The 27,064-nt window shown below is 38.7% G+C and overlaps 1 protein-coding gene across 3 annotated transcripts in view; it reads right to left on the bottom strand.

The window, feature by feature from the left end:
• SYTL5 (synaptotagmin like 5) overlaps positions 1 to 27,064 on the bottom strand; it is a 239,796-nt gene that overhangs the window by 81,516 nt on the left and 131,216 nt on the right. For all 3 annotated transcript variants that reach the window (XM_037001524.2, XM_037001520.2, XM_037001525.2), the window contains exons 3-6: positions 19,271 to 19,480; positions 5,013 to 5,128; positions 3,467 to 3,575; positions 526 to 660 (exon numbers count right to left, since the gene is read on the bottom strand). In XM_037001524.2, the coding sequence (XP_036857419.2) occupies positions 526 to 660; positions 3,467 to 3,575; positions 5,013 to 5,128; positions 19,271 to 19,480 (570 nt within the window). The remainder of the gene's footprint in view (positions 1 to 525; positions 661 to 3,466; positions 3,576 to 5,012; positions 5,129 to 19,270; positions 19,481 to 27,064) is intronic.

The raw sequence follows: 27,064 nt of genomic DNA, 5'->3' as shown, positions 1-27,064 counted from the left end.
GTCCACTTCTTAATTTCCTTGACAAGGTGATAGCTCTGTGCATAAGAAATTCTCACTTTCTCCCCTTGGTAATGAATTAGAGGAGGTAGAACTGGAAAAAAGTAGAATTTATGCGAATCCTGTGAGTGAATTCAAATGATGGAACTATTAACGATTTTTAAAATGCTGTAAGGGAGGTATATGACACGTAGAGGTTTCTTTTTCAGATGCTTAAACAGAAAAAGATCCACAAATCAATGAAAACAATTTATTTTCCCTGCGTATCTCCATTTGAACTGCAGCCCTAAGACCCAAAGTGAAGTCTCACCTATGCCAGTAACACAGATGATCTCAATAGCTGTGATTCCAGAAGAAATCTAAGAGTTTTCCATTTCAACTAAAAAAAAAATTCCCCAGGCTTTTCACATTATGGGTTAGCAGTCCTCCAAGAGGCGATACTTTACAGGTTCCAGGAGCCTTGTTTGGATGGGAACACATCAACCTTATTCTCAGGCTGTGCCACTGCCCAATCTGTATGTGTCTTACCTGTCTGAACCAGGGGTTGACTTTAAACTCCGAAAGTTTTGGCTGTCTAAGTCCAAGCTGTAGCTCCGCCCACTTTCTGGTTTGGAAGTTATGATTTCTCCTCTGGTTGCCGATCTAAACTTGCTAAGAAGAAATCTGAAATTACAGATACATACTTCAAAGTGAGACAGGAAAGAAAGCATTTTAAAATATCACTTCAAGAACACCATTTCTAACATTTTCAACAGTAAACAATTCTTTAATAAAGTGGCCTTGGGGCTGAGAGGTTCTGGGGGAGTCTCCAGCACCTCTGTAGTTGAGTGTCAAGGGTGGTGGAAGAGCTTGTGACATTCTCCCAAGGCCATACCACCTGTCGGTAAGCCATGCCGCTGTCCCTGCTAAGAAAAAGACCATTGACTTTGGGGACTCACCACTGTCACCTGAGAATGGAGGAGCATGGCCTGGCCCCAGCCTGCTTGCAGGGGTGCTGAAAACAGGAAGCTTGAAAGTGGCTTGCTTAGAAAGGGGAGCAAGAACAACCCTCTGAGGCAAACCGAAGTGGCAGCTTCTTAGACTCTGCCCTTCTTGTTTCCTGCCAGGCCCCTGAGCCTGCAGTGATGCCTGGCACACAGTAGAACCCAGCCAATTCCTTTGCAATAAAATTCCTGTGCAATAAGTGACTGAACTCATGTGGTGGAAGCTGTCTTTCTCTCTCCCATGACATTTCTCCCTGCGGGAATGAAGTTTGAATAGTGGAGTGCCTCATGTAGGTTGAAATCAGACTGCATTCCCATTTCACTAAAGTATTTGGAACTTTAGCAAAAACAGCTTTTCAGGAAAGGATATTCAAGTCACGATCCAGGCTATCCAGTGCCCAAACATGGGGATTTCCAAATGCACTTCAATACAAAACCAAAGCTACATTCTTTTTGTGATGGCATTCGGACGACCGGTTCATTTACTTCATGTTGTACAGTTTTCTAGGGGGAGAATGTATTCCAAAGGTATTGGGACAATCTTAATAGAATGTATGCATTTATCTCTGTTTCAAAGACCCCTGGAAGAGTGTCTTCTCAAAGTGTCAGAAGCTTCAATCTAACTGGCAAATCACATTTTTGGTGAGAATAGCACTTACTATAATGTCAGCCTAGGCTGCTCTGAGAACCACCTTGTACATGTTCCAACCTCCACACTTGAACTTCTGGTGTCTCCTCCACCTACAATCACACCCCAACCCACAATTTGGCTGCCCTGGAGCCCATCCATCTCTGAAGGTCCTCATCAATTTAATGTCCTTACTGATGGCCCCTGTGCCCTCCTGACATTGATTATCTAAGCTGCTTATTAAATATTTACTTAATTATTTATTGCCTTATGACATCTCTTATAATTAACTAACAGCTCATCTTGTTTTAGAAAAGCATCAGGGAGCTCACATTGTCATCTTTTATTTTCCTAGAATTCTTCTATATATATATTTTCAGATGTGTACCTTTTCTCCCCAGCTAGGTGTTATATTCCTTGAAGACTGAGAACCATCAGATCCCAGTTCTGAGGTCCAAAAGAGCTCAGTACACTGCTATGATGGTTTTTAGTGACTCATAGTACATACAATTCATTGTGTTGATGAGTTACTTACTGTCTCCCAGCTCCAGGCCCACCATTCTGTAACCTACACAATGATGTCTGCGCTAGGGTCTATGAACCACAGGTTCTAGAAGCACTGTGGGCTCTCAGTTATTTATTCAATCAAGCCATTGTTTTTGATGAGCCAGGTGCCCTATGCTGGATGCTATATAGCGTGCACACACGTGCGTGCACACACACACACACACACACAAAGCCACAGGTTCACCAAGGGAGCTCATGATTCAGTGTGGGGTATGTGAATGGGGGGGGGGAGGTGTCAGAGTGCAATGCAACAAGTGATTCACAGGTACAAGGCACTGTGAGAGCCCTGAGGAGCAACAAATGGAGTCAGTGTGGTGGAAGATCGTTACACAGGATGTATGGTTACTCTAGGCTATGTTTCCCATTCCTCCCTACTCATCAGTGCAGACATGGTTAGTCATGGGTGTTTGAATTAAGTGACATTTAGGTTTCATTCCTACTCACAGTTCAAGATTCTTAAAAAAACAGACTTGCTTTAGAGCCAGATAAAGGCTCAGATGCTGGCAGTTACTCACACTGGTTTCTGCCAAGAGAATGAAGTGATACTACCTGGAAGGGCCATAAAGTGACGTGGAGCCTATTAGAACTCTCACTACCTCAGCCACAAAACAGACCTGAGAAATGAAGACTGCAGAATGCAGGGGTATGAAGCAGCACTGTACCTTCTGACCCAGACAGTCTGCATTCTGGGGGCCTCTTTTCTCCCTTGACAGAACTCTCTTGCCCCATTCCCCAATGCCTCCTTCAATCTTGCTTCCCTATGTACCTCCCATTCCTATTCCCAGTACTTGGCACATATATTTGCTTTCAGAATGAAGTTATTGAGGTGGACAAATGTGATTTTTTTTCCTTAAGGAAACCTACATTTTAAACAGGGGATATAATGTTGAAAGCCCAGTTAATTAACCTTTCATTTGGATATTTCCTATTATCAGCACCCAGGTTGGGGGTGGGGAGGGGTGTTGACATTCTACAACAGGCCCTCATCACTTCTATAGACAAGAAATGTTCTACCCAGGAACAGCAGGAACAATATGGTACAAGATCAGATATGCCAAATGAAAGAAAAACTCTTACATGTTCAGGGCAGAAGGGACCTTTATTTATCTAAGACAGAAAGTAATTAAAACTGCATTTCCCGAGGAGAATAATAGAAGCATGCTATCCCTGTCAAGTCTCTGACTTCCTCTGGGTCACTGAAGTGCCATCAAACTTGAAAAGTGATGGAGTCTTTATTTCAGAGACGTCTAGAATAAAAGTAAAAAATTCCCTTGGAAATGCTGTGTCTTACCCCTTCCTCCTGGGCCCATCACGGCTGGCCTTCTGCCCAGCTGAAGGTGAAGTGTCTGACTTTTCTGCATCCTGGTGGGTTGGCTCTTGACTTTGTATTTCTTCAGCTCCTCATTAAAAACAACCAGAAGATGCATTTGTATATAGAATGGCCAGAAATGAGAGCAGTTTTCTATTCTTCATTCCCTTTCCCACTAATAGCACAGGACAAAGAAGTCTGTAATAATTGGCAATGACATTCCCATTCCATGTTTCACAGTCACAGAGTAATTTTCTGATACTGCTGAGTGTTCCAGAGCTAAAGGTGGACTCTGATCAGGATTCATCTATGGGAAGTTTCTGAGATAATCTTTCTAGGGATGACTACAATGGAGGAATGATACATCGACCCTCTACGGATATTTTTAGGGCAGAGGAGCCTGGGTTTGTGAGAACTCCAAATTCCTAGAGACTGAATTCTAGAAATTATACCCTAATTTCTGAACACATAAGCCACATTTCGTGGGGGAGTGAGCAGCTGTGCACATACTGCATGATTTGATAGACAGTCTGTACTCTGGAAGGTGCCGGGGTTTGCATGGGGGAAGTAGCCATAGCTAACTGCTTAATTCTAAGTCTACTCCATTGTGTCCTTCTGTGGCATCAGACTTAATGTTAGTCATCCTCACTAAAGTTAGCCCTTCCTCACTAGTGCCACGCCAGAAATGACCCCATAAAAAGTTCCAAGCCTCCCAGTCCTACCTGCTAGACTCAAAGCAAGGGCATTTGTCTCCAGTATACAAAAGATGATATACTCCAAGAACAGGTCAGATGATGCCTGCTCCACCTTTACTACCCCCATCCATGAGAAATATGTTCCGAAACACAAGTTTCCCTCAATATTTAACTAATTAAATTATAGTTTGGCTGCACAGAATGGCATTCTCAAGGTGGGGTGTTATTTGCATTTGGTGACAGCAGAGTTCTTCATTAAATCAAACTGTCCTGCACATTTTAGGCCATTTAGCATCTCAGCCCATTTAGTGGGCTGCCTACTAAATGCTGTTAATTCCCCTCCAGTCAGTGTGCCAACCAAAAATGCTCCCCTGGTTTGGGAGAGGGAGGTGCAGCATACAATATCATCCCTTAGTTGAGAAGCACTGGATTAGGAAAAAATAACATTTAAAAGAAATCTGAAAACCTCCTGTTGAAAAATCAAGGATTGCTTTCACAATGTGAATCATTTAAATCATCTGTTTTATGTGACTTTCTTAAATCTAAGCAAAACAGTGGAAGTGCATTCAGGAAAAGAACCATCTGTGATGAAGATAAATGGCTCCTTTGAAAATATGTGTCAGATATATGGAAAATCACCATGGATTTTATTTTCTACTGACTCCCTCTTCCCTTGTATGAATTGCAGAATTAGATTTCATTGGGTTCTGAAATGACCTAAGGGATTCAGGAAATTCAACTGTGCTCATTTGCTACATAACATAAGGGAGTTATTTAGCTTACCACAATGAAGATCAAGACCATTTTTGGAACCCAATAATTGCTTTTATTACCTGGACTTCTTCTTAAGATGGACTGTCGGACAACATCAGTGCCTAGAACATTGACTTGTTTGAAACGTTTTGCCTTTTCTTCAAAAAACCATTCACCAGTTACAATCCGTAGCTGTCTACTCAAGAGAAAGGGCAAGAATATTGATATTCAATTATTCAGTTAATTACCTTAAAAACCCCCAATTAAGTAAAAAATAGCCAGTTATTCAATTAGCCATTTCAGACTCTTGAGTCTTTTATGGTGATTGTAATGGCCACTATTAGCTGAATAGATATTATGTACCAGGTATTGCTAATTACCCTTCATATTTGATATATTTTTATCTACATACCAACCCCATGAAAAATTATTATTCCCCATCTCATAGACGTGGAAACTGAGACTTACAGCAATAAAAGGACATGTCTCATATCACAAAGCTGATAAGTAGTAGAGCCAGGATCCCATCCCAAGCAGTCTGGCCTAGGGCTCAAGTTCTTAATCATTGCATTAGTGGGTAAGTAATCTTCAATGGAAACAATGGGGAACAAGTGAAGTTCTTGAGTTACAAAGGGGCCCTTATAAGCCTCTGTTTTAGAACGATGACAGGGTTAGAGTAAAGAGAAAACAGGACAAAGAGACAGGCTGACCATGGCAATGGTCCAGGAGAGAGATGAAAAGACTCATGCTAGAGCAATGGCAAAACTAACAGAGCAGGAAATACATTAAAAAGGTAGGTGGTGGTAGGGTCTGCCTGGATTTCACAATCAACTGAATGTTGAAAGTGGAAAAGAATGGTCTTTGAACAACCATACCCATCTTTTACACCCCACATGCAATGGTTATGCAAACCCTTTGTCCAGGTACACAGGCCTATTTACCATTCTCAGAACATGGCTCCTGGAGCTACTAGGACAGCAGCATTCACCTACTACTGCCCGAACACCTCTATGAAGGATTGCAGTGAAAATGAGCTTGAAAGGTAGGATTGGGTCATAGAGTGGAAATCTTTCAATGTCACACTATGAGTTTGCAATGCCCTTCTGGAGACGGTGGGGAAGCCTGGACGTTTTCCTAAAGTTCAGATTGGATCATATAATCTCTGGAGCATTATATGGAGAAGGGAGAAACCAGAAGCAGATAGGCCAGTTGGAAAGTTATTGCAATAGATAGGATAGGAAATGATGAAGATGTATGTCAAGGTATCCTGGGGGCAAGGGGTGAAAAGAAAGATATAGATACTTGGGCCACTGAGGATGAGAATCAGAAAGATTGGTAACAAGTTTGATATGGTGGCTGAACAAAAGCAGCTGAGAGTCAAATAGGGATTTCTAGCCCCATAATATTGTATCCATGTGATTCAGCAACTGGATTTAGCAATTAGATCCTAAATATAAAAATCATTCCAGAAAAATATGTCAATTTATTCCCCTGAGCCATTACCCTGAAATCCTACTTCCAAATGTAGGAGTCAGATATGAAACATATTCCCACTATTGGGAAAAAAGTGAGAATGTTATCCTTGGAGCAAATTATTCACTGAAAGGAAAGACCATAGCATGTACAGCTCAGATTTACTCTCACGTGGTTAGATCACCTATTGAGAAACAAGGACTACTGGATTAGCTCTAAAAGTATATAAAATATATTTACAAACTATGTCAAATCTAAGAAGATCTAATCCACCAAAACCAAATGCTTGAATAGGTTAAGTGTTTTCTGGATACATCTTCAGTGCTCTGTAGACTTATATTTCGTTACTTACGTTGGAAATCTAGATGGTAACTAGGCTATTCTAAATTCTAAACATGTTGTCTCCTCAGGGTTCCCCTCCCTTAGTTATTCACCCAAATGGTGACCTAGGTACTGCTATGGCTGAACTTTGCTGATGGAATTAAAGTTACTAGTTAGCTGACCTTAAAATAGGGAGGATAGTCTAGATTATCTAGAGGAGGAAGTCAGACACTGCGATGCCGCAGAAGAGGGAGTCAGAGAGATTCCAAACCCAAGAAAGATCTGACATGCTGAGAAAGCTCTGAGATGTAGAGATCCAAACGCAAGGACCAGAGAGAGGACCCTAGGAGCTAAGGCTGGCTCTTAGCTAACAGCCAACAAGGCAATGAGAGTATCATTCTACAGCCACAAGGAATCAGATTCTGCCCACCAAAATGAGCTTAGAAGTGGAATCTTCCCAGAGCCTTCTTATAGGAGCTTGGCCAGCTGACACCTTGATTTCAGCCTTGTGAACCTTGAGTAGAGAAACAAGCCGAGCCAACCCAGATTCTGAGATACATACATTTGCTTTGTTTTAGGCTGGTAAACTATGACAACTTATTATGGCAGCAATAGAAAACTAATACAATAATTAAACATAAAAATATATTTGTTTTAATATTCAACTTGGGAAATGACTTACACAGGTTGTCAGAAGATAAACATGGAGAATTCCAAAGAGCAATAGAGCAGAGGCAGGTAAACCTATGGCCCCTGTGGGTGAAATTCACCCGACTACCTGTTTTGTATGGCCCATGAGCTAGGAATGGGTTTACATTTTTAAATGACTGGCAAAATCAAAAGAATATCTCATGACATGCAAAAATTATATGAACTATATTTGAAATTCAGTGTCTATAAGTAAAGTTCTATTGGAATATGGCCATGTGTATTGTCTCGGGCTGCTTTACTAGTACAATTGCAAAGATGAATAGTTGCAGCAGAGACAACATGGCCTACAAAGTCTAAAATATTTATTCTCTGGCATTTCATTTTTAAAAAGCTTTGTCAATCTCTGCAATAGGACAAAGAGTTTGCACAAAAAGAAACAAGAATAAGAGAAATAATAGAGATCAATGATTGAAAACCACCCAATAGAGGCATGCCAAACCCTCAGGGTTTTTTCTTCGGAGGGAATGGGTATGTTCTTGGGATATGGGGTGAGGTGGATAGCACACTGACAGCAGTTTCATGTGTGATAGGAAAGGGGACACACACCCTATCTATACGTCCCAGGAAATGGGCCTCCATATCATCTTTACCACGTATGCCTAGAGCTGCCAACACCTAACACAAATAAGATGTTCCCAGAATTGTTAGTCATCACCTCTTTCAATCCGCGTAAGGACAATAACTGTAAGCCTTGTATTTGTTCAACTCAGATATGCACTTGAGTTATTGTCATTTCAGAGCACTGTGACAGAAGAACAATCTCTTGGGATTATGGCTTTGGCATCTTCTCAGGTCCTGGTGGTAGATGGCAGGCCTACTAGAAGACCAGGGTACTAACCCCTAAGGAGTGCACAGCATGCACCAAGCAGTATGCTAGATATAGATACAGATATAGATGATTCCTCAGTCTAGGCCATAAAGGAGCTGTTATTATTCTCAGTTCACAGAGAAGGAAACCAAAGCTCATATGGGTTAAAAAACTTGTGCAGTGTTATAAAGGTATTATGGCAGAAATGGGATTGATACTAAAAGCTCACACCCTTTTATGTTTGGCAAAATTGTCAGAAGAGGACTCTCTGCTGTCAGCTATAACAAGGCTTCATGTGGAAGGGTGAAAACTACAGAATAGTGTGTAGCACTTCATATGCTGGGCTGTGAGTGTGTGTCTGCACACACGTGCATTGGGGGGTAGAGTGAGAGGACAGAAGGATAAAACAGGAAAAGAAAATAAACATGCTTGCTACCTACTATGAAATTTATATCCCTCTCTGCCACATATCAGTCTAATATTTGAAAAACACAAGACTTGAAATAGATGTTGTGTTTCCTCTAGGTCGCACACTGAAGAATGAGTTTGACTGAAATTGAGTCACACTCATTATTTGTGATTAATGATGACTGAATATTCATTCAGAATGTATGAGGCCTTAATTTTCCTTAACATTAATAAACTCCTGGAACTTCAAAGTTTCACTCAAAATTTTATTTAGATGTAAAGTCACTAAGTTCTTCTTTGATTTGTAGGGGAAAAACAGGTAGCCTTACCCTGAAAAAGAAGTCTAGTGACCAAAAGAGTCACTCTCTGCCTTTTATCTTCTTAACTATTGGAGACATCTGGGATAAGATAGACTTATTCGATATGCTGAATAAGTTATGAGTTTCCTTCTTATTACTCATCAGGAAATGTATGAGAATTATTTATAAATTTATTCATTACACATCAAATATTTATGCATTCCTACTATGTGTTAGGCCTGGTGCCAGGGTTAAGAGTACAGATGTGAGTAAGGGAAACAAGGACCCTGGCCTCCTAGAGATGATGATCTATGTTTATTCCTTTCTCCCTTTCCAACCATGAAAAGTAAAAAGAAATCCCTAGAGACATTATGGTGAAACTGCAGAACACTACAAAGACAACATCTTAAAAACAGAGAGGGAAAAACCCAGATTACATACAAAGGAATGACAATTAGAATGACAGCTGACTTTCAATAGTAAGCATGAAATCCAGAAGCCAATGAAATGGTATCTTTAAAGTTCTAAGAGAAAAATAACTATCAACCTAGAATTGTATAACCAGAAAAAATAAGGGGAAATAAAGATATTTTCAGCAAAATAAAAACTGAAACACTTTATCATCAACAGAGTTTCACTAAAGGAACTTCTAAAGGTAAAATAGATTGGAGTTATAAAAGAAATGGTGAAAAATGAAATTAGTAAAATGTGGATAAATCTAAACAGTGATGTATATACAAACATTATAATATCTAAATTTTTGAATAAAAAAATAAAATATGTCAAAGGACAAAAAGTATATACAAGCCAGGGAGAAGATATTTGGGGTTTCTGAATATTAAGTTCCTTTTATTGATTAGAAGGGTAAAACAAATGATTTGTAAAATTAAGTATGAATGTTGTGATTTCTAGGGTAACCGCTGAAAATAAAAACTCATATATAATATCTACAATAGTCAAAGGATAAAATGAAATGAGAAAAATATACTTTCATTAATCTATAGCTAATACAAATAAAAACAAATATTACAGTAATCACAATAGTAGAAACAAATGTAAATATTGCAGTAATTACAATGATATAACTTGACTAAACTATAGTTTAAGAAAAAATATTGTCAGATTAAACTCTAAAAATTATACATAGAATATATGGTTATCATGTATATGTATATACAGCACATGTATTAAGTAATAGCATGTATATGTATGGCAAATACTTAAATATATATATAACATAATTTTAAACAGCACCTATGCTCTAGAAAAGAGTCTCATCTTAAGCATATGGATACAGAAAGGCTGAAAATCAAACAGTAGAAAAATATATACCATCTAAATATTAACCAAAATAAATTTCATATAGTTGTGTGAATAGCCAACAAACTAGACTGTAAGACAAAAGCATTTCTACAGATGAAGGGGGTCCTAAAAACCACCTTTGAATCAGAAAGGAGAGGACTAATAGAAAACTGAGCAATGTATAGAAATAGTCATAGTAGGAAAAAAGGAATTAAAAAAAAGGCCAATAAACCTATGAAAAGATGCTCAACCTGATTAGTAATTAGACAAATTCAAATTAAAATCATAGTAAGATATCCACTGATATCTATCAGTTTGGCAAGATTAAAAATTTTCATGATATCATATATTGGTAAGGTTGTAAAGTAAAGGAAACTTTCACACAATGCGAGTGGAATTTAAATTCGTACAACCACTCTAAAAAACAATTTAACATTATTTTGTAAAACTGAAATTGCTCATACCATCTGCTCTGTAATTTCATTTTTAGGTGTATAATGCTGGTCACAACCCACTAATGGGTCATGATCCACAGTTTTAAAAACCCGACCCTAAGGAAACTCTTATACAAGTTTGTCAGGCCAAATACGAAAGAAAGTCATGCAGCATTTTTTGTGACATTATAAAATGAAACAATACAAATGTCTATCAACAAGAAAATAGATACATTATAAGATGACAGAATAGTGAAGATGAGTGTAATGGAATTCACAAACATGGATTAGATTTCACCAAAAAAAGGTTGCGCTAAAAAAGTTATGAACAATACATACAGCATGATATCCATTTCCATAGCACTCAACAATGAAAAATTAGAAAATACATCACTTATGGACACATCCAAGTATAGGAACACCATAAAGTAAAGCAGGGAAATGAACAATGCAAAATCAGAATGTTCTCATTCTTAAGCTGGGTAATACAGACACTCTGTTTACTATTGTTTAAACCATACATATACATTACAGAGTGTCTTGATAAGTATGATATTTCACATTAAAAAAAATCCCTCTCCTCTATGGAGGGATTAACATACCATGCCATAGTGAGCAAAGCCTTCTAAAAAGGGAGTGGAGGGCTCTTGTATGTAATTAATGGTATTGACTACATTAATTGATCAAAAATAGCTTGTAGAGGCCCTCAACACTGTTTCCTACCATTCTAAAAAATCTCTGGGTCAATGTGAGATTATCCCTGGAAATTAGATTCCAGAAATTTGCTAAACTAAGGGTGATTGAAATGATTCTGTGGGAACTGTCAACACCCATCAGATTAAAGATCACCAGGAACCCTATGATTTGAACAAGTTAAGATTTTTATTCATTACAATGAAGGCAAACATGCCATTAAGAACCATGGCATGTCTCAATAAGAGGTCATTTGAAATCATTTAAAAAAGGATTTGAGTTTATGTTATGTAATTTTGCAGAGAGTTCAAGAAACGGGGATTTGCTCTGGATTAAGTGATGTCAGGAAGCAGGGAAAATGCTATGATTGATTGGTGTATTAACTTTTATCTAGAAGCCAGGGGACTAGAACAAGGTGAAAGCTGTATTTGGTGAGGAAGCCCCAGGCCATTCACATTAGCTAAGAAAGGGGGATGTTTAGTACTCCGTGGCTTGAAGAGTCACCTTGTTTTTGTCTATGCTTAGACAAGATTATGAAGTGTTCTTATTTTGCCTCCCTCCATTATGGTTGCTGAGTGGTCTGGTGGCATGCTGGTGCTCTGAGTTGTGCCCAACAGGAGAAGACCATGGCCTACCTATGAGGGCCAGATCGGCTCGTAATAACATTAAGTCCTATGTGTAAATGTCAGACTAGTTTCCACATGTCACAGGCTGTATTTCTCTTTCTCATAACAAAGGACTATCCACTCTATGTATGTTCCAATCATTAGTACTACCTTCTGTCATGTTTCCTGACAGAGTCATATACTTCACCTACTTCAGTTATAGTTAATCTATTTCAGTAATGATTGCCAATTCATCAAAAACAAACATACCCAGTTTCTCCTTCTTTAAAGAGATAAAGACTCTCACAAGGACATAGAGCCGCATGAAATGTCACAACATGGCATGAATATAAGATCAGCTCATCAATAATACCATTATTAGAAGTATTTCATTTTTTGGTTCCCTGTCATGTTGCTTTTATCTTTTGGGTCTTTCTGAGCTCAGCGGGGGTACCAGTTAGGAAAAAAAACATTATTATGTCTGTCTTTGTGTTGGATGACAACTGCCTCAACCAACATAATCATGTGGAATTTTGTAGGTCTCATTAAGAGAGCAAAATGAATTAACTGGCTGTGTTAGGGTCCCTTTCATTCTGTTTCTGTACAGTTAATTTTAAAACTAGACCTATAGCAACCAACTTTTTCGATTCAGAAGGGGTTGGAGAAAATGTTAAGGGCTGCTCAGCCCATCACAACAGGTAACCTGCCTCCATAGTCCTTTTTATAATCTTTCAGTGCTACAGCAATAAAACCTCCTTACTTGTATCTAGTCCAAGGTAAATGACAATAAAGGTTGTGCTTCCAACTGATCAGAGAATGAGTCACTTTCTGACTCATCTCATCGCTTAGAGGTCAGGGTGAGAATTTCAATTTTATGGTCTATTAAACTAGCCCAGTGGCAATGCAGGATTCGTCCACAACAAACAAAAGGCATTCACTGCCAATAATGTATCATTCAGGCTGTCTTTTGAAAACCACTCTATGCATAGCAAACAAGATACTTCCAGTACTGACAAAAGAGTTTAAGTACCTGGGATCACACAGATGTGTGTGTATGGATATTAGAATACTGGAGAAGAAATGGTCTCTGTTTCCAAATTTTAAAATGAGGGGGGGATTTTGATATGTCAAATTAAACAATGCCAGTTTACAGCAGTCACAGAAGGCTATAACTGTAAGTTGTTATTATCAAAGAGGTATAAGAATGACACACTGAAAGTTGTTTCTTCCTCAGGATAATTTAATGCATGAAAACAGAATTTATACTACTAATGAGAGAACAATGAGATAAATCTCCTTAGACTGTGCAACCATTGAGGATAGTCCATGCTTTATTCATCTTTGTATCCTTATCCCCTACTATAGTATATGGAAAGGTCATCAGCAATGTTGTAGGAGGGAGAGATGGATGAGTCAATGAATGGATGGGTTGATGAACGGATCAACTGGTAAGTGGATGGTTAGGTTTATTAAGTTGTTGTTTCCCCAATAAAAAATACAAGTGATTCAGAAGTTCTGAATTTATGCATTAACATCTACTAAGGAAAATGCAGAACTTTCAATTTCTTCTTATTTACTCTTACATCCTTCTGACAATGACTTGTCATAGTTATATCTTTCTGTAACAGCTGGACATTTACGCAGTTCATAGGGCAAATGTATTCGGCATGGCTCATGTTTGTGTGTGTGTGTGTTTTAGCCCCATGCTCCTGACAGCAGAAAATCCCATTTGTTCCATAACTTGCTTAAGCCTGAAATGCCTTACATGGAACCCTGCCATCTATCAATTCATTCATCCATTCATTTATTTATTCATCCATCCATCTAATCATTCAGCAAATATTCACTGAGGACCTACTATAGGCATTCTTTTAGGCACTAGAACTACAGTAAACATTATAGATAAAAAGCCCTGCCCTCATGGCTATGAAGCTTATATTCTAGTGGAAGAAGAAAGATAAAAAAGATAAATAAATAAAATATACAATATATATGTACTAAGGGAAAAAACACAGGGAAGGGTTGTATTAGTTTGGGTAGGCCAGCTTCTATAACAACCAACCTCCAAATTCCATTGACTTCACACATTAAATGTTTCTCTCTCATTAGTATAACCTAATGTTGATCTGACAAGATTCAGTGGAAAGTTTGTGTGAATTAGTCCTGTAGTTACTCTTCATACTAACAGATGAGTTGATGACAAAACTGTCAATTAGCTATGTGTGAATGCACAAACCCCTTGGGTCTTGTATTGAAAAGCATGCTTCAGTAATTATAAGTGGTATTTAGAAGTTAAAGACAAAATTCCTCTCCCTTTATAGAAGCTTGAGGCAACTCCTGACTGATTGAAGGGTTCATGAGTCACAGTTCCTAGTTACTATTGTCTGAACAAAGGAATCCAGGTTGCAGAGAAGAGGGCGAACAGTAATGGAATAAAAAAATGGAAATGATTAAATACTAGGGATCAAATAAAATAATACTATGTAAGAATTGCAGAAATGGTCATTGAGAAACTCCTTGTAAGTCCTCAAGCTCTGCAACTAGAATGTCAGTCATTTGTTAAAATTCCATTTTCTTCCTCATTGACCTGAAATGGCAAACCTCATCTTGGTAGTCTGGTGGGAAAAAGAGCTTGATGGAGAAACAAACAAAAAACTTCAATACTCATCCCAACTCCACTAACACACGTTCTAACCTCTTAGTGTTATTTCCACTGTCAACAAAATGCAAAATCAGTTGTCTCTCTTACCTAATACGTGTATTTTGACACCTTGAAAGACTATTCCCTAGGAGTAAATGTGATCCAAAAATAGATTAGCTCTCACAGGGAATGAGGCTCCAATTTTAAATAAGATACATCCCTGGTTTTATTATAGTAATCTTGAATATCTAGTTGACTATCCTATTTTTCTGCTAGAAGAAAAAAATGTATATTCTCAATAGGTACATATTATTATATAGTCTCACTAAGCACTACAGGTTTTCAAATACTTTGTCCATCAAACAAAAATTATCAGGATTGTGAGAAAGCAAGATATAACCAAAGCAAAGAAAAACAAGAAACAATAGAAGCAGTTCCATAAGGGACTCAGATAATAGAGGTATAATTCATAGGCTTTAGAGTAATTACAAATAATTTATTCAAGAAATTACAAGAAAAAAGTGAGAAGGGTCAGCAGAGAGTAAGAAAACATAACAAAAGCAAAATGAGAATTCTAAAATTGAAAACATAACTGAATTCATGAATTAAACAGATGGGTTTAAAAACAAATTAGAGATAGCCAAAGACAAGATTAGTGAATTGAAAGACAAGTCAGACAAAAATACACAAAATGAACTCAGACATACAAAATGATAGAAAATATGGAAAGGAGTAAAAGAAATTGATTAAACATGTTGAAAGAACTAAGATACATATTTGAGTACCTAGAACAGAGAAGAGAGAGAACAAGAAAAAGTAATAAGTGAAAAGATATTATCTGAGAAACTGATTCAAATATGACAAAAGACATTAATAGGTACATATTTAAGACACTCTAGAAACCCCAAGATGGATAAATGCAAAGAAAATCAGACCTAAGCATGTTATATAGTAACTGCTGAAAATCTAACAGGAAAGGGGAAATACTAAAAGTAGTCAAAGAAAAATATTATTACTTTCAAAGGAGCAACAATATTTTGACATCTGATTCCTTGATAGAAACATTGGAAACCAGAAGCCGATGAACTATCTTCAGATTACTGAACATTAATAACTTCTAACCTAGAATTCAATAATCAGCAAAAACAGGTTTGAAAATTAAGAGTGAAATAAAGCCATACTAAGAAAAACAAAAATACTTATCACTAGCAGAACTAACGGAAATGCTAAAGGGTAGCCTTTAGGCAGAAGGAAAATTATCCCAGATAGAAACATAGAGATGTATTAATAAAGAATATAAGCAATGGGAAGGGTAACTATATAGTAAATCTAAGTGAATATTGACTACAAAATAATAGTAATAATATCTTATAGAATTAACTATGTTAGACTGAATGTGTGCCCCCCACCCCTGCAATAATTCATATGTTGAAATGTAATCCCTAGTGTGATGGTATTTGGAGGTAGAGTCTCAGGGAGGTGATTGCTACCCTTATAAAAGAGAAGTCAGAGAGTTCCCTGCCCCTTCTGCCACTGAGGACACAGTGAGAAGACAGATGTCTATGAACCAGGAAGCAGGCCCTCACCAAACAACAAATCAGCTGGTATCTTGATCTTGGACTTCCCAGCCTCCAGGACTGTGAGAAGTTAAATGTCTGCTGTTTATAAGCCAGTCTGTTGTATGCTGTTATAGCTACCTAAATGGATTAAGAGTTAAGACAAACTAAGATAAACTAATTTAAACCAAATATATATACATGTATATATACCATAAGAATATGTAAGTATATAGGTATATATATTCATATGTATGTATACATACATATAGGTGTGTATATGTGTTTGTGTGTGTACACAGATACATATGATATTTAAAATATACAACAGCACTAGGAGGCAAGAAAAGGGGGTTAAAGGGCCTTAAGGTCCTGGTATCGTCTTGAAGGGCCAAAAGTACTAAATTAGATTTTAATGTCAAGAATGTTTGTTATAATCTCTAGAGTAATCATTAGATGAGTAATGAAAATGTATACACATGTGCACCAAGAGACATGCACAGAAGTATTTATAATAACATTTTGTAAGAGACAAAAACTGAAACCATGCCAAATATCCACAGTAGAATGGTACATAAATCCTTATATATTTATACAATGTAGTATTACAAAACAGTGAAAATGAATAGACTGCTATATGCAACGAGATGGATTATAGTCTCACAAATAAAATGTTAACCAAAAGAAGTTATAAACAAATACACACGGTATGATTTGGTTTATACACAGTATAAAAAAGTCAAAGCTAATCTACGGTGTTAGAAGGTAATGTTTATATTTAGGGAATAAAAAGAGGGGAGTGATTGGGAGGTGGGATGAGAAAGGCTTTGGGGGTGTTAGCCGTGTTCTCTTTCTTCACCTTAGTGATAATCACATAAAAGGTGTGAGACTTCTCTAAGATGTACACCAGTGCTTCTCAACCAGCAGTCACTTTTGCTCCTCAGGGGACATTAAGCAATGTCTGGAGGACTTTTTCATTGTCACAATTGGGAAGGGGGAGGTGCTACTGGCATCTAGTGGGTAGAGGCCAGGGACGCTGCTAAATGCTCTCCAGTGCCCAGGACAGTTCCTCCGTCCCCTACAAAGAATCATACCTGAAATAGCAGTGATGCTGAAATTGAGAAACCCTGTTGCACACTTGTTACTTCTGCCCTTTTGCGCATGTAGGTAAACACTAGCTAAAAAAAAAAGAAAAAAGAAAAGGCCACCTGGATATGTATCCATGAAAAAAAACACAATATTAGTCTCTTTTCAAGCACTACCTTCATTTCTTTGCTGCTTGTTAATTTGATCTGTTGTCTTCTAGTGGCCACTAAGAGTTGAGAGGGACAAATGCTCCTACAAAATTGTATGGAAGCAAAACTAAAATTGAGGGAATCCTGTCCATTCATTTGTTATTTCCTCTGTGACTCATCATTTGACTCTACTGAAAGGGCCTCTTCATCCCACTCTGAAATTCTGAATTAAGGGGAGCAGAATTGGAGAAACCTATTACTTCACACTTAAGCAAACTTTCTAAGTACCCAGGGTCTAAAATAGTAACTTTTGCATTAGTTACTGGAGTCACAGATGAATCATGTTACTTTTAAATAGAAAGCAAAGTATGTTACTAACACTGTTTCTATATAGGTATTTCGAGAAATAGCCAAAGTAAAAAATTTGATTTCATGGGAAAATAAAAAGATATCCAACATTATTTTTGCTTCCTGATTTGAAGAGGACTATATATACTCAATTTAGAAAATAAAGACAAAAATATCAATCAACAAAGGCCACGTTGCAATACATGTGTCAATGATTCTGTTAGTTTCCCCCAGATCTGGCAAAGGATGTTTGCTAATTACAGGAAGGAAGTACATAAAAGAATTTATTTATGTAAGACGAAGAACTGAAGATGGTTGCTTAAGTAAATCAAAGTAATAAAATAACTTAAATAGTCCATTTCTTTAGAATTGCTTATTTCAATCCAGGGTTGAAGCATAGAATGACTTGCTCAATTCAGGATCAGTTTTATGAAAACGTAGGGGAAAAATAACACTGGTTAGATAAGGCAATCACCAAAAACAGGAGTCCTCAATAGAACAGAGTAGTCCTCATTCAGAGAAGTTGGAAATGGAAGGTCAGTCATTCTTCCTACTGAACTATTCACTTTTCCTCCCAAGATAACCCAAGTCCTATACAAGGATGAGTTAGTGAGGAGAAGAGATAAAGTAAGCTAAGCCAAATGAACAAACAATTCTGAGTGATGCCAGCATTCCCCACATGAACCGCAGGAAGGACAGATCAACACAGAGTTGCCTTGAGATGATATGACTAAGCACCTCCCAAGTAGAGGAGATGAAAAAACTTCGGGAGGGAGAAAACAGAGGAGGTGGTCCACGAGGAGATTTCTCAAAAGGATGGAGTTTGCTAGACTGCAGGACTAGTAAAGACCACACCATGCACAGACTCCAGTTTAACTGAACTTAGAAAAACAGTGATTCCTGATAGGCACCCACTCTGGCAGAGTGCAACCCATGGCCGCTGCACTCCCACAGGCCAATCACAGAGGTGAATGAGAAGGTTCTGGCCCTTCGCCCTTTCTCAAGGACGAGATTTGAAGAAAATTCAGGAGCTACTCCAGCTTTTGCCCCTCAGCTAATGTGGAAAGAAGACTGGATATTTCACACTTATCTTGCCTATGACATGACGTAGACATCACCCCAAACATCTAAAAAAAAAGTCTCAGAAGAACTGTGTGTGGCTTCTGAGAAGCCATGTAAGAGCCAAATGGGGCTCTAAGAGAAGAAAGCCCATGAGTGGTTTCCAAATGCAGAAAGAGACCTCATTCTGTAAGACTTCCATTTTACTCTTCTACAGTTTTTAAAAATAAAAACATTTTATCTCTGTCTCTCTCTCCTCTTCCCTCCCATAGACACGCACACACCCCAGAGTCTGCCCGGGCACTGCTGAGCCCGTGGTTGGGCTACACCTTTAATTCCATTCTCTAACCCTAAACTTTAAGTACTTTTTTTCCTTTTCCTCTTTGCCCACTGCAATCCCTTCAGTCATCCAGTCTGGCTTTCCACACCCAGGCAAGAAACTCACGCGACTTTGGTACAGACAGTGCACTTCCAGCTGCCGTCAAGGCCTGAGACCCGACACTCGGTGCACACTCGCAGGGAACAGGCCTGGCAGGGCTCTCCCCGGTCAAATATTAAGCCCAGGTTTCTCTGACAGTGGACACAGACTCTGCTGGTCTCTTGTTGAGTCTTCCCACTTACACGTTTTGCTTCTAAGAGTTCGTTTTTCAGCTTCCTGGAAGGAGAGAAAAAAAATCGCCTTAAAAAAAAAACCCAGAGGAGCAGAGCTATCTTTATTTAGGGGATGCTTTCATTTGGAAGAATATTTGGAAGAATCAAGGAGTCAGAGCCAAATATTTTGACAGAAAACACAGTTTTGCCCTCCAGAATCAATAATCCTTTGAGAGCAGTAGTTGAAAACATGTTTGAGTTTTACTTTTCAAATTTGACATCCTCCACTAGCACTCCATTTTGCTGTTAGTATTTATTCACATTCTGGTCTAACTTCTCCAGTATATCTTTGACACCATAACACTGGAGCACAATCCCAGTCTAGAAGCATGCACAATATCATGTTCCTTCCCTGCTGTATACAACATGAGGCAAGATTATGAAATCAAATTTGGCATTGATCTGTGAGTGATCCAATCAAGAGTTTTCTAGAAAGGCACTGTACACCATTTCAGATCTTAATGCTTCTGCTTAGCATTTGAGGGTTTACAGTATCTTCCACTGACCTGTGGGCTTTGCTCTCAGACATGCCTATGTTTGAATCTAGGTTCCATCATGAATTAGCTGTCCAACCTTAGGCAGTGATTTATGCAGTCAACCTCAATCTCTTCATTTCTAAAATGGGGGTGATAATTGGATTTACATGATTGTCTTTAAGGTAAAATGAGGTAATATATGTAAAGTTACCAGCAGGTGCCTGCTATATGCTAAGTGAATGCTAGTTCCATATCTCTTCTTTTACTACCTGACATGGAATTTTTTATATATACTTGTTAAAGCAGCTATTCAAAGTCATGCTTCTGCATTGTCTGGGAGGAATACAGAATCTCAGGCCCCACCTATGACCCACTGAATCAGATTCTGAATTTTCACAAAATCTCCAGGTGATTAGAGTTTGAAACCACAGTTTTGGAACATTTATTCTTAAATTTGGCTATACATTAGAATTGCCTGGGAAGATTTTTTTAAAATATTTGACCCCCAAGTGTCAACCCCACAGATTCTGAGGTAATTGGTTTGGGATGAGCTACCCCCCACCAACTCCCTGCACAGTTGAAAATATGAGTATAATTTTTGCCTCCCCCAAAACTTAACTACTAATAGCATACTGCTATAAAATGGCTCAATCAACTTCAGATGCAAACCAAGAGCAGAAAAGTAGAAAAGAAATGGGAGGGCTGTAGGGCCTAACAGAGAAAGGAGAGCAGGCAGAGGGTGAATTACTTGCTCGACTGGTCCCTGCCAGGGTTGACACCTGCCTGCAGGTGGGTAGGCCCTGGGTGGGAAGGGCACATTGAAGGAGCAAGGGTTTCCTGCCTCCTTCCTCTGAGTTGCCCAGCCAGGGCCTCGGCTCTGCTCCTCTCAGATCCCAGCATTTCTCCCTGGTCCAGGTGGCAGTCAGTTAGCCTAGGTGGTTAGAGTATGGTGCTAGTAACACCAAAGGTATGGGTTCAGGCCACTACATATATTTTTCCTTTTCCATTTCTATCAACCACATCCCCCATGGAATCTGCTGCCTTACATCCAATTACTACTGTAGAATGTGTATTAATTGAAAAACATCCATGTATAAGTGGATCTTTGTAGTTCAAACCCGTGTTGTTGAAGGGTCAACTGTACTTAAATGTTTAAAACAGTTTATTATCTCTTTTGGGCCTTCAGACTAACTTGTGAAGTATTATGAGTCTCACGTTAAAGATAGTAAGCACTATAAATAAAACCAGAAACCAGGTTTTTTATTCCTAGCCTAACGAGAGACTCATAAATGGGGAATTTAAAAAGTGAGGAGTAAGGCTTTCAATACCTTTGACTGTCTCAATCATTCATCTAATGAGCATTTACTAAGGACCTATTGTGTGCTAGGCATTCTGGTATTCAGAGATAAAAATGAGTCAAAATAGGACATCTCCTAAAGATGCCCATTATCCTTGGTGTTAGTCAACAAGAGGACAAATGGCACAAGATGACTCATGTGCTGTGACAGGCAGCCATATGGAGCACTCTGAAGACCTGTCTCTTGTCCATCTAAATACAAATGATAAAACCCCACAACACGTTTTCCTAATCTCTGATTTAAAGCTTACAAAGTACCCTTGTGTCCTTTTTTTTCCCATAAGCAACTGACTCATGAGACTGAGTGTTAAGAAAAGCTCCACACAAATTGCTTGTGAAAACCTGGAGAAGCTAAGAGCTTTAAAAGAACAGAATGACTTCTCATTTGAAGACCACAATTATATTATTATCTGAAGAATCACAACAGACACTTGAACATCCCAGGGCACAGGAGAAATAGAACAATTGCCTATTCAAAAGCTATAATAATTCATGCAACAATGATAAAGAAACAAAATGATCACAATGGATAGAACAAAGACAGCAATTGTAGATGGCGTAGACTATATGAATAAACTGCTGGACCAAAGAGCAATAAACTGAGAAAATGGGGTATTCCAGAAGCAAATTCTCCTGAAAAAAAAATTCTATGATCAGGTGCCTGAAATTTAGCTACTTAGTGACTCCTTAAACTAGACTGGGTGAGACCATCTGGAGAAATTATGGCCATAAAGTGAAACATGTATGTTGTGTCTTTCTTTGTGCTCTATGGACAGGACTTTATTCAGCAATCTGTTTCCACCTAGTTCACAGTTCTAGAGTCTGAAAAGACTTGAGGCTTCACATAAATCAGGTCACAAGAAAGCAAGTATTTAAAGGTCCAAACCCACTAGCTGGGGAATTCCTAAAGCAACTGGTGTTAATTGTCCCACATACTCTGAGCACTATCTCAGACATGTGGGAAAAGAGAGGAAAAATTCCAAAGGCTGGCACAAAATATTAAGTAGCTTACTGACTTTTCAAACCTCTCTTAGAAATTGACCTAATTCAGTCAAGTCTAGGATACTTCACATTAGGTGGACACAGCCATTTCCAGACACTCCAGAGAGTGAGAAGGGATGAATAGGAATGGAGAGGCCTCGTCCCTTGCTTTACTAGCCCGCACTCACAAAGCAAGGAGGGCCTCATTTGGCTCCTGCCCTGCTGGCCCCATCTCTGGAAGGTGGCTGAGGAAGATGAGTCCCTGGGCTTCAAGCAGTGTCCGTTCATCTCTCCCACCCACATAAATCAGAAATGCTTCTGGTTCCAAGTAACAGGCTTAAAAAATAGGTTTCATATTTTTTCCCCATCTAAAACAAAATCCAGAATTAGGCAGTTGTGTGCAATAGTTGAGCTGAAACGTTGTCATTAAAGGCTCAGAATCCCTTCACCCTGATGGTCCCCCATCTTCAAGGGGGTGGCTTATCACTTTTAAGCCAAGCAGCCAGGCATCCCCAGCAGCATCCCCGTTTAAGGCAGGAGGTGGCGGTAAGGTGTGTCAGCTGCACGTGTCTCATAACACAAAAGCAAAACTTGACTCAGAAGTCATCCCATCAGACTTCTGTGAGTTCCTTGAGCAGTCATTGTCATGGTACCACTACTAGCTGCAAGGGAGAATGGGAAAGTGGAGCAAGTCAGGACTGCACATCAAGTCAGGACTGCACATCCGCACCCTCTGGACATTAGATGTGGTCATGTGACCCACCCTGGTCCATGAAATGTGGTATGTGATTCAGGTTAAAAGCTTTAAGTGTGAACAATTTACCACATATCCTTCTGTTTGCACAGATAGTGGCAATGTCCCAAATAGTTCTGCTCTGTATGTCAGGGTCCTGGTCTGAGAATGCTATGAAGTAGAGTCCTCAGCCATCCTGCCATGGACAAGTTGCATGAGTGAGAAATGTGTCTTCATTCTTTTAAGCCACTGAGAGTTTGGGGCTTTTACTGCAGCATCACTTAGCTTATCCTCCCTCATTCTTCACCTGTATGGTTCTAGCTTCCCGATATCCTTTTTTATTTCAGCAGTCTTTCTCCAATCACCAAATCTACAGCAGATTCCCATCTCACTCTCGTGCATAGAACTCTGTTCCTTTTCTTCACAGCATATACCATAATTTTTAACTGTACATTTATTTGCCTGTTTTTATCAGTTTAATGTTTGTCTTGCCCATTCCTGGGTAACCTTCATGACAGCAGGACTCTACTTTGTTTAGCTTGTATTTTACAGCAAATAATCCAGTGCTTGGGACCTAACAGATACCATTTGATGAAATGGAAACAAAATAGCAGAAGCAGAAGCTAGCAAGTGACAGGAAAGGAGAAAGAGGGAGGGAAGCAGGGAGAAAGAAAAAGAGAAAGAGTGAGAGGAGGGAAAACTCAGCCATGCTGTTTTCTACATGTCACTGGGCTTTCCAGTTAACCTCTCTACGCCTCACTTACTTCAACTTCAAAATGAAGACAATAACTCCTTTCCTATCTTCCTCCAAGAGTGTTTGTAAGAATTAGAGGTGATAAAGTATGGTGGCATGCTTTGTGAATTCCAGAGGCCTTTACAATACGAAGCCATCATTATTAAAAAGAGAAAGAGAAGAGAAAAATATACAATGCTGGATCCATTAAGAAAAAAGTCAAATTAAAATTGGCTAAAACTGAGATCATATACACCCTGAAAAAGTAATTGAAGCTGGAGAAAACTACAGAATGTTCTCAATTACTTGGTAAGGTCTTCCAGAACTTTCTCCATCTCACTTCACTTCTTTCCTACAATTTTGTTCATAGAGCAAGACTATTTTGATTCTTGACAATATTAAAAATCTAATTATTTACTCTATTTGTTCTTGCCCAAAGAGAAGCAAAGAGTATGGGAGATAGATGAAAAAGTATAGTAGAGCAAATATGGCCCCAAATCAACTGTTAAAAACTTGTGAACAATACAAAGAAAAAGGAAAAATGTTATTGAAGACAATTCCAGTTAACATCAATTCTTATTTTGAGATGAACTCAGGATGCTCTTGCACTTTAAAACATCAGTTTATTCTTTATCCTTTAGGCTTCTTTGTGGCTGCACAGATGCATTCATATTAGCATGCAAAGTGATGGCATTTCTGTAGTTGAAATCTTAAAGACTGAAGAGATGAACTATCTCAGTTGTAGTTACATGATAGAATCTTTTCATTTCTATATTCTGGTGACACACTAAATTCATTTTTTTCTTTCCCATCATCAAAAATGTTCAATGCATGACAAAGACTGCTTGCTTTATCACTGCATACACACACTCCTTTCAAATCAGGAACTGCTTTCATTAAAATTCCTATCACATTTCTGTGGCATTATTTTTCTTTTGTTACCCTGTCTAGACCCAATTGTACTGAACACAGTTTTGCACCAAGTAAGATAGGAATTTTAAAATAGAAGCAATTAGCTGCCTGGAAGAGGAAGCAATAAGTATTGATTCACAAAGCATCTTTGATTCCTTTATGCCTTTAAGCAATCTCCAAGCTCATCCAGCAGAGCACCTCAAAGCCCAAGAGAAATAATAAGCAAGCAAAGACTATATAGAGGCCCAGAGCAGAGGGCTTTGAAGTTAAACTGCCTGGGTACAAATCCTGACCTTGTCACTTATTTGAGACTTCAAGAAAATTATTTAATCTCTCTGTGTATTAAGATTAACAGAGACTTAACCTGTGTCTCAAAATACTCCCTCTGCAAAAAAAAAAAAAAAAACCATAATAGTTACAACCTTAAAATGTTGTTTTAAGCATTAGGTGTTAAGCAGAGCTTGACATGTAGTAATTGTGGAATAGACAATTCTAGTATGTGCCTCTCAATATCTCTTCTCCCCTTCTCTATTAGTGAAATGTCTAGCTAGGCTCATGACAACTCAGAATAAAGACTGTATTTCCCAGTGTCCCTTTCAGTTAGTTTTGTTATAAGACTAAATCTTGGCCAATATGATATGAACAGAAATGATACAGGCAACTTCTAGGTCATGCCCCTAATGGGAAAGGGGTATGCCTTTCTCTTGAACTCTCCTTGTTTTCCAGAGGCTGGGATGAGAATACAGGCATGAGCCATCTTGAACTAAGAGCTAAACTCCCAAGGTGGTGGAGCAACAAAGGACAAAATACTGAGACCCATGCTAAAAGGGCACCACCATAACAACATTACAGAGCTGCCAGCCAACCCAAACCTTTAGACTAGAGGGCAATATATTTCCATCCTATTAATGCTGTTACTATAATGTATCTCTGTCACCCAATGCCAAAACTATTTCCCAACAAATCCAGTAAGAACTCAGTAAATATTAGCTCTTTTCATTATCGCCCACTTGCAGGGATGTTGCTCTCGGGCTCTGCTTCAGTCTCTGCTGCAATGCCTGCCAGACAAATTCTTGTCTAGAGCTCCCGTCCCATACTCCCCTAAGAGAGCAAAACCAGAGTAATGAAAGTATTGTCAAACCAGAAACAGAGACAAAAATTACTGAAGTAACGTGTGCAGGCAGAATATCACAGCTGCCTGGTGACAATGGCCACATAGCTGCTAACACGCCCACCTTTCGTTCATATCCAAAGGGCGTACCATCAACAGTGGGGTTATTCCATATTTGCCTATGGAAAATCCAAGGGTGACCAGACCTCCATTCTGTACTCAAAAAAACAAAACATAGTACTTTTTCATTCTGATTGTAACTTCCATGTGCAGAACGTATTAAAACCTAAACACCACAACACTTGGCCACAATAATCACAAGTACTGTTTTATATGTCATGCCATTCAACTTTGACAGCAACCCATGAGAAAGACATTATACATGCCGTTTTACAGATAGGAAAGTGGAATGTCAGAGAGGAAACTTGGCTGTGGGTCATAGGGTTATTAAATGGTGCAGTCAGGATTCAGATCCAGAACTTTGTATTCCATAATCTGCATTCTACCCCCACACCAGGCTCCTCTCGTTTGCTCTTAGTCTATTAAAATATTTTTGCTTAGAGAGGACGCTGCATTTATTAACAGCAGCTACCTCTTTCCTAGTTGTGCAACGCCATGCTGAGCACAAAGTTAAGCCTCAGTAAACATGAAGGGTTCCTTCTGCCTCTCCTGCTTCTCCCATCAAATGGTATCTGTCCAAGCAGCCCTTTATCACAAAGTACATCATAACAAACATTCCCAACAGAGCTGTTCTCCAACAAACACCACTCTGCTCCTAATAAACTTTATGAAGCTTTTGATTAGTTTTCAAATCAAAGACTATTAAAAAGAATCAAGGCTATCTGACAATTGAGGAAAAGTTGCACCTAGACAGAAAGCTACTTCAGAAAAATAAGGAACGTGATTGAAAGAACACTGGTCTAGATAAAGAAGTCTTGCAAATTGTGCCAATTTAATGTGTTTGGAAATTTCCTCAAGGGAAAAAGCCATTGTGAAATCTGCAGGTCAGCAGATGACACCACACACTTCCTGGTAGTAAAACACTTGGCTCATAGGAATATACCAGGAGATCTCACAAAGCCCTGTGAACAGACAGGCAATTGTTCAGGAACTGAAATTGATCTCACAAGTAACTCGCAAACTACGTCTTTCACTTGGGAATACCTTGAAATAACTATTGACTCAATTTCTTGGCTAGAGAAGTAACAAGGATGTGTTTTACTAATCTGGAACCCAAAGGATACCTTTCCTGAGTAAGAAACAGCAGAAAGTCCTGTTCTCAATA

Source organism: Manis javanica, chromosome X (genome assembly GCF_040802235.1).
Source record: "Manis javanica isolate MJ-LG chromosome X, MJ_LKY, whole genome shotgun sequence".
Lineage (NCBI taxonomy): Eukaryota > Metazoa > Chordata > Mammalia > Pholidota > Manidae > Manis > Manis javanica.
Note: the sequence above shows the minus strand (reverse complement) of the source record. Positions and strands in the feature narration are given on the sequence as shown.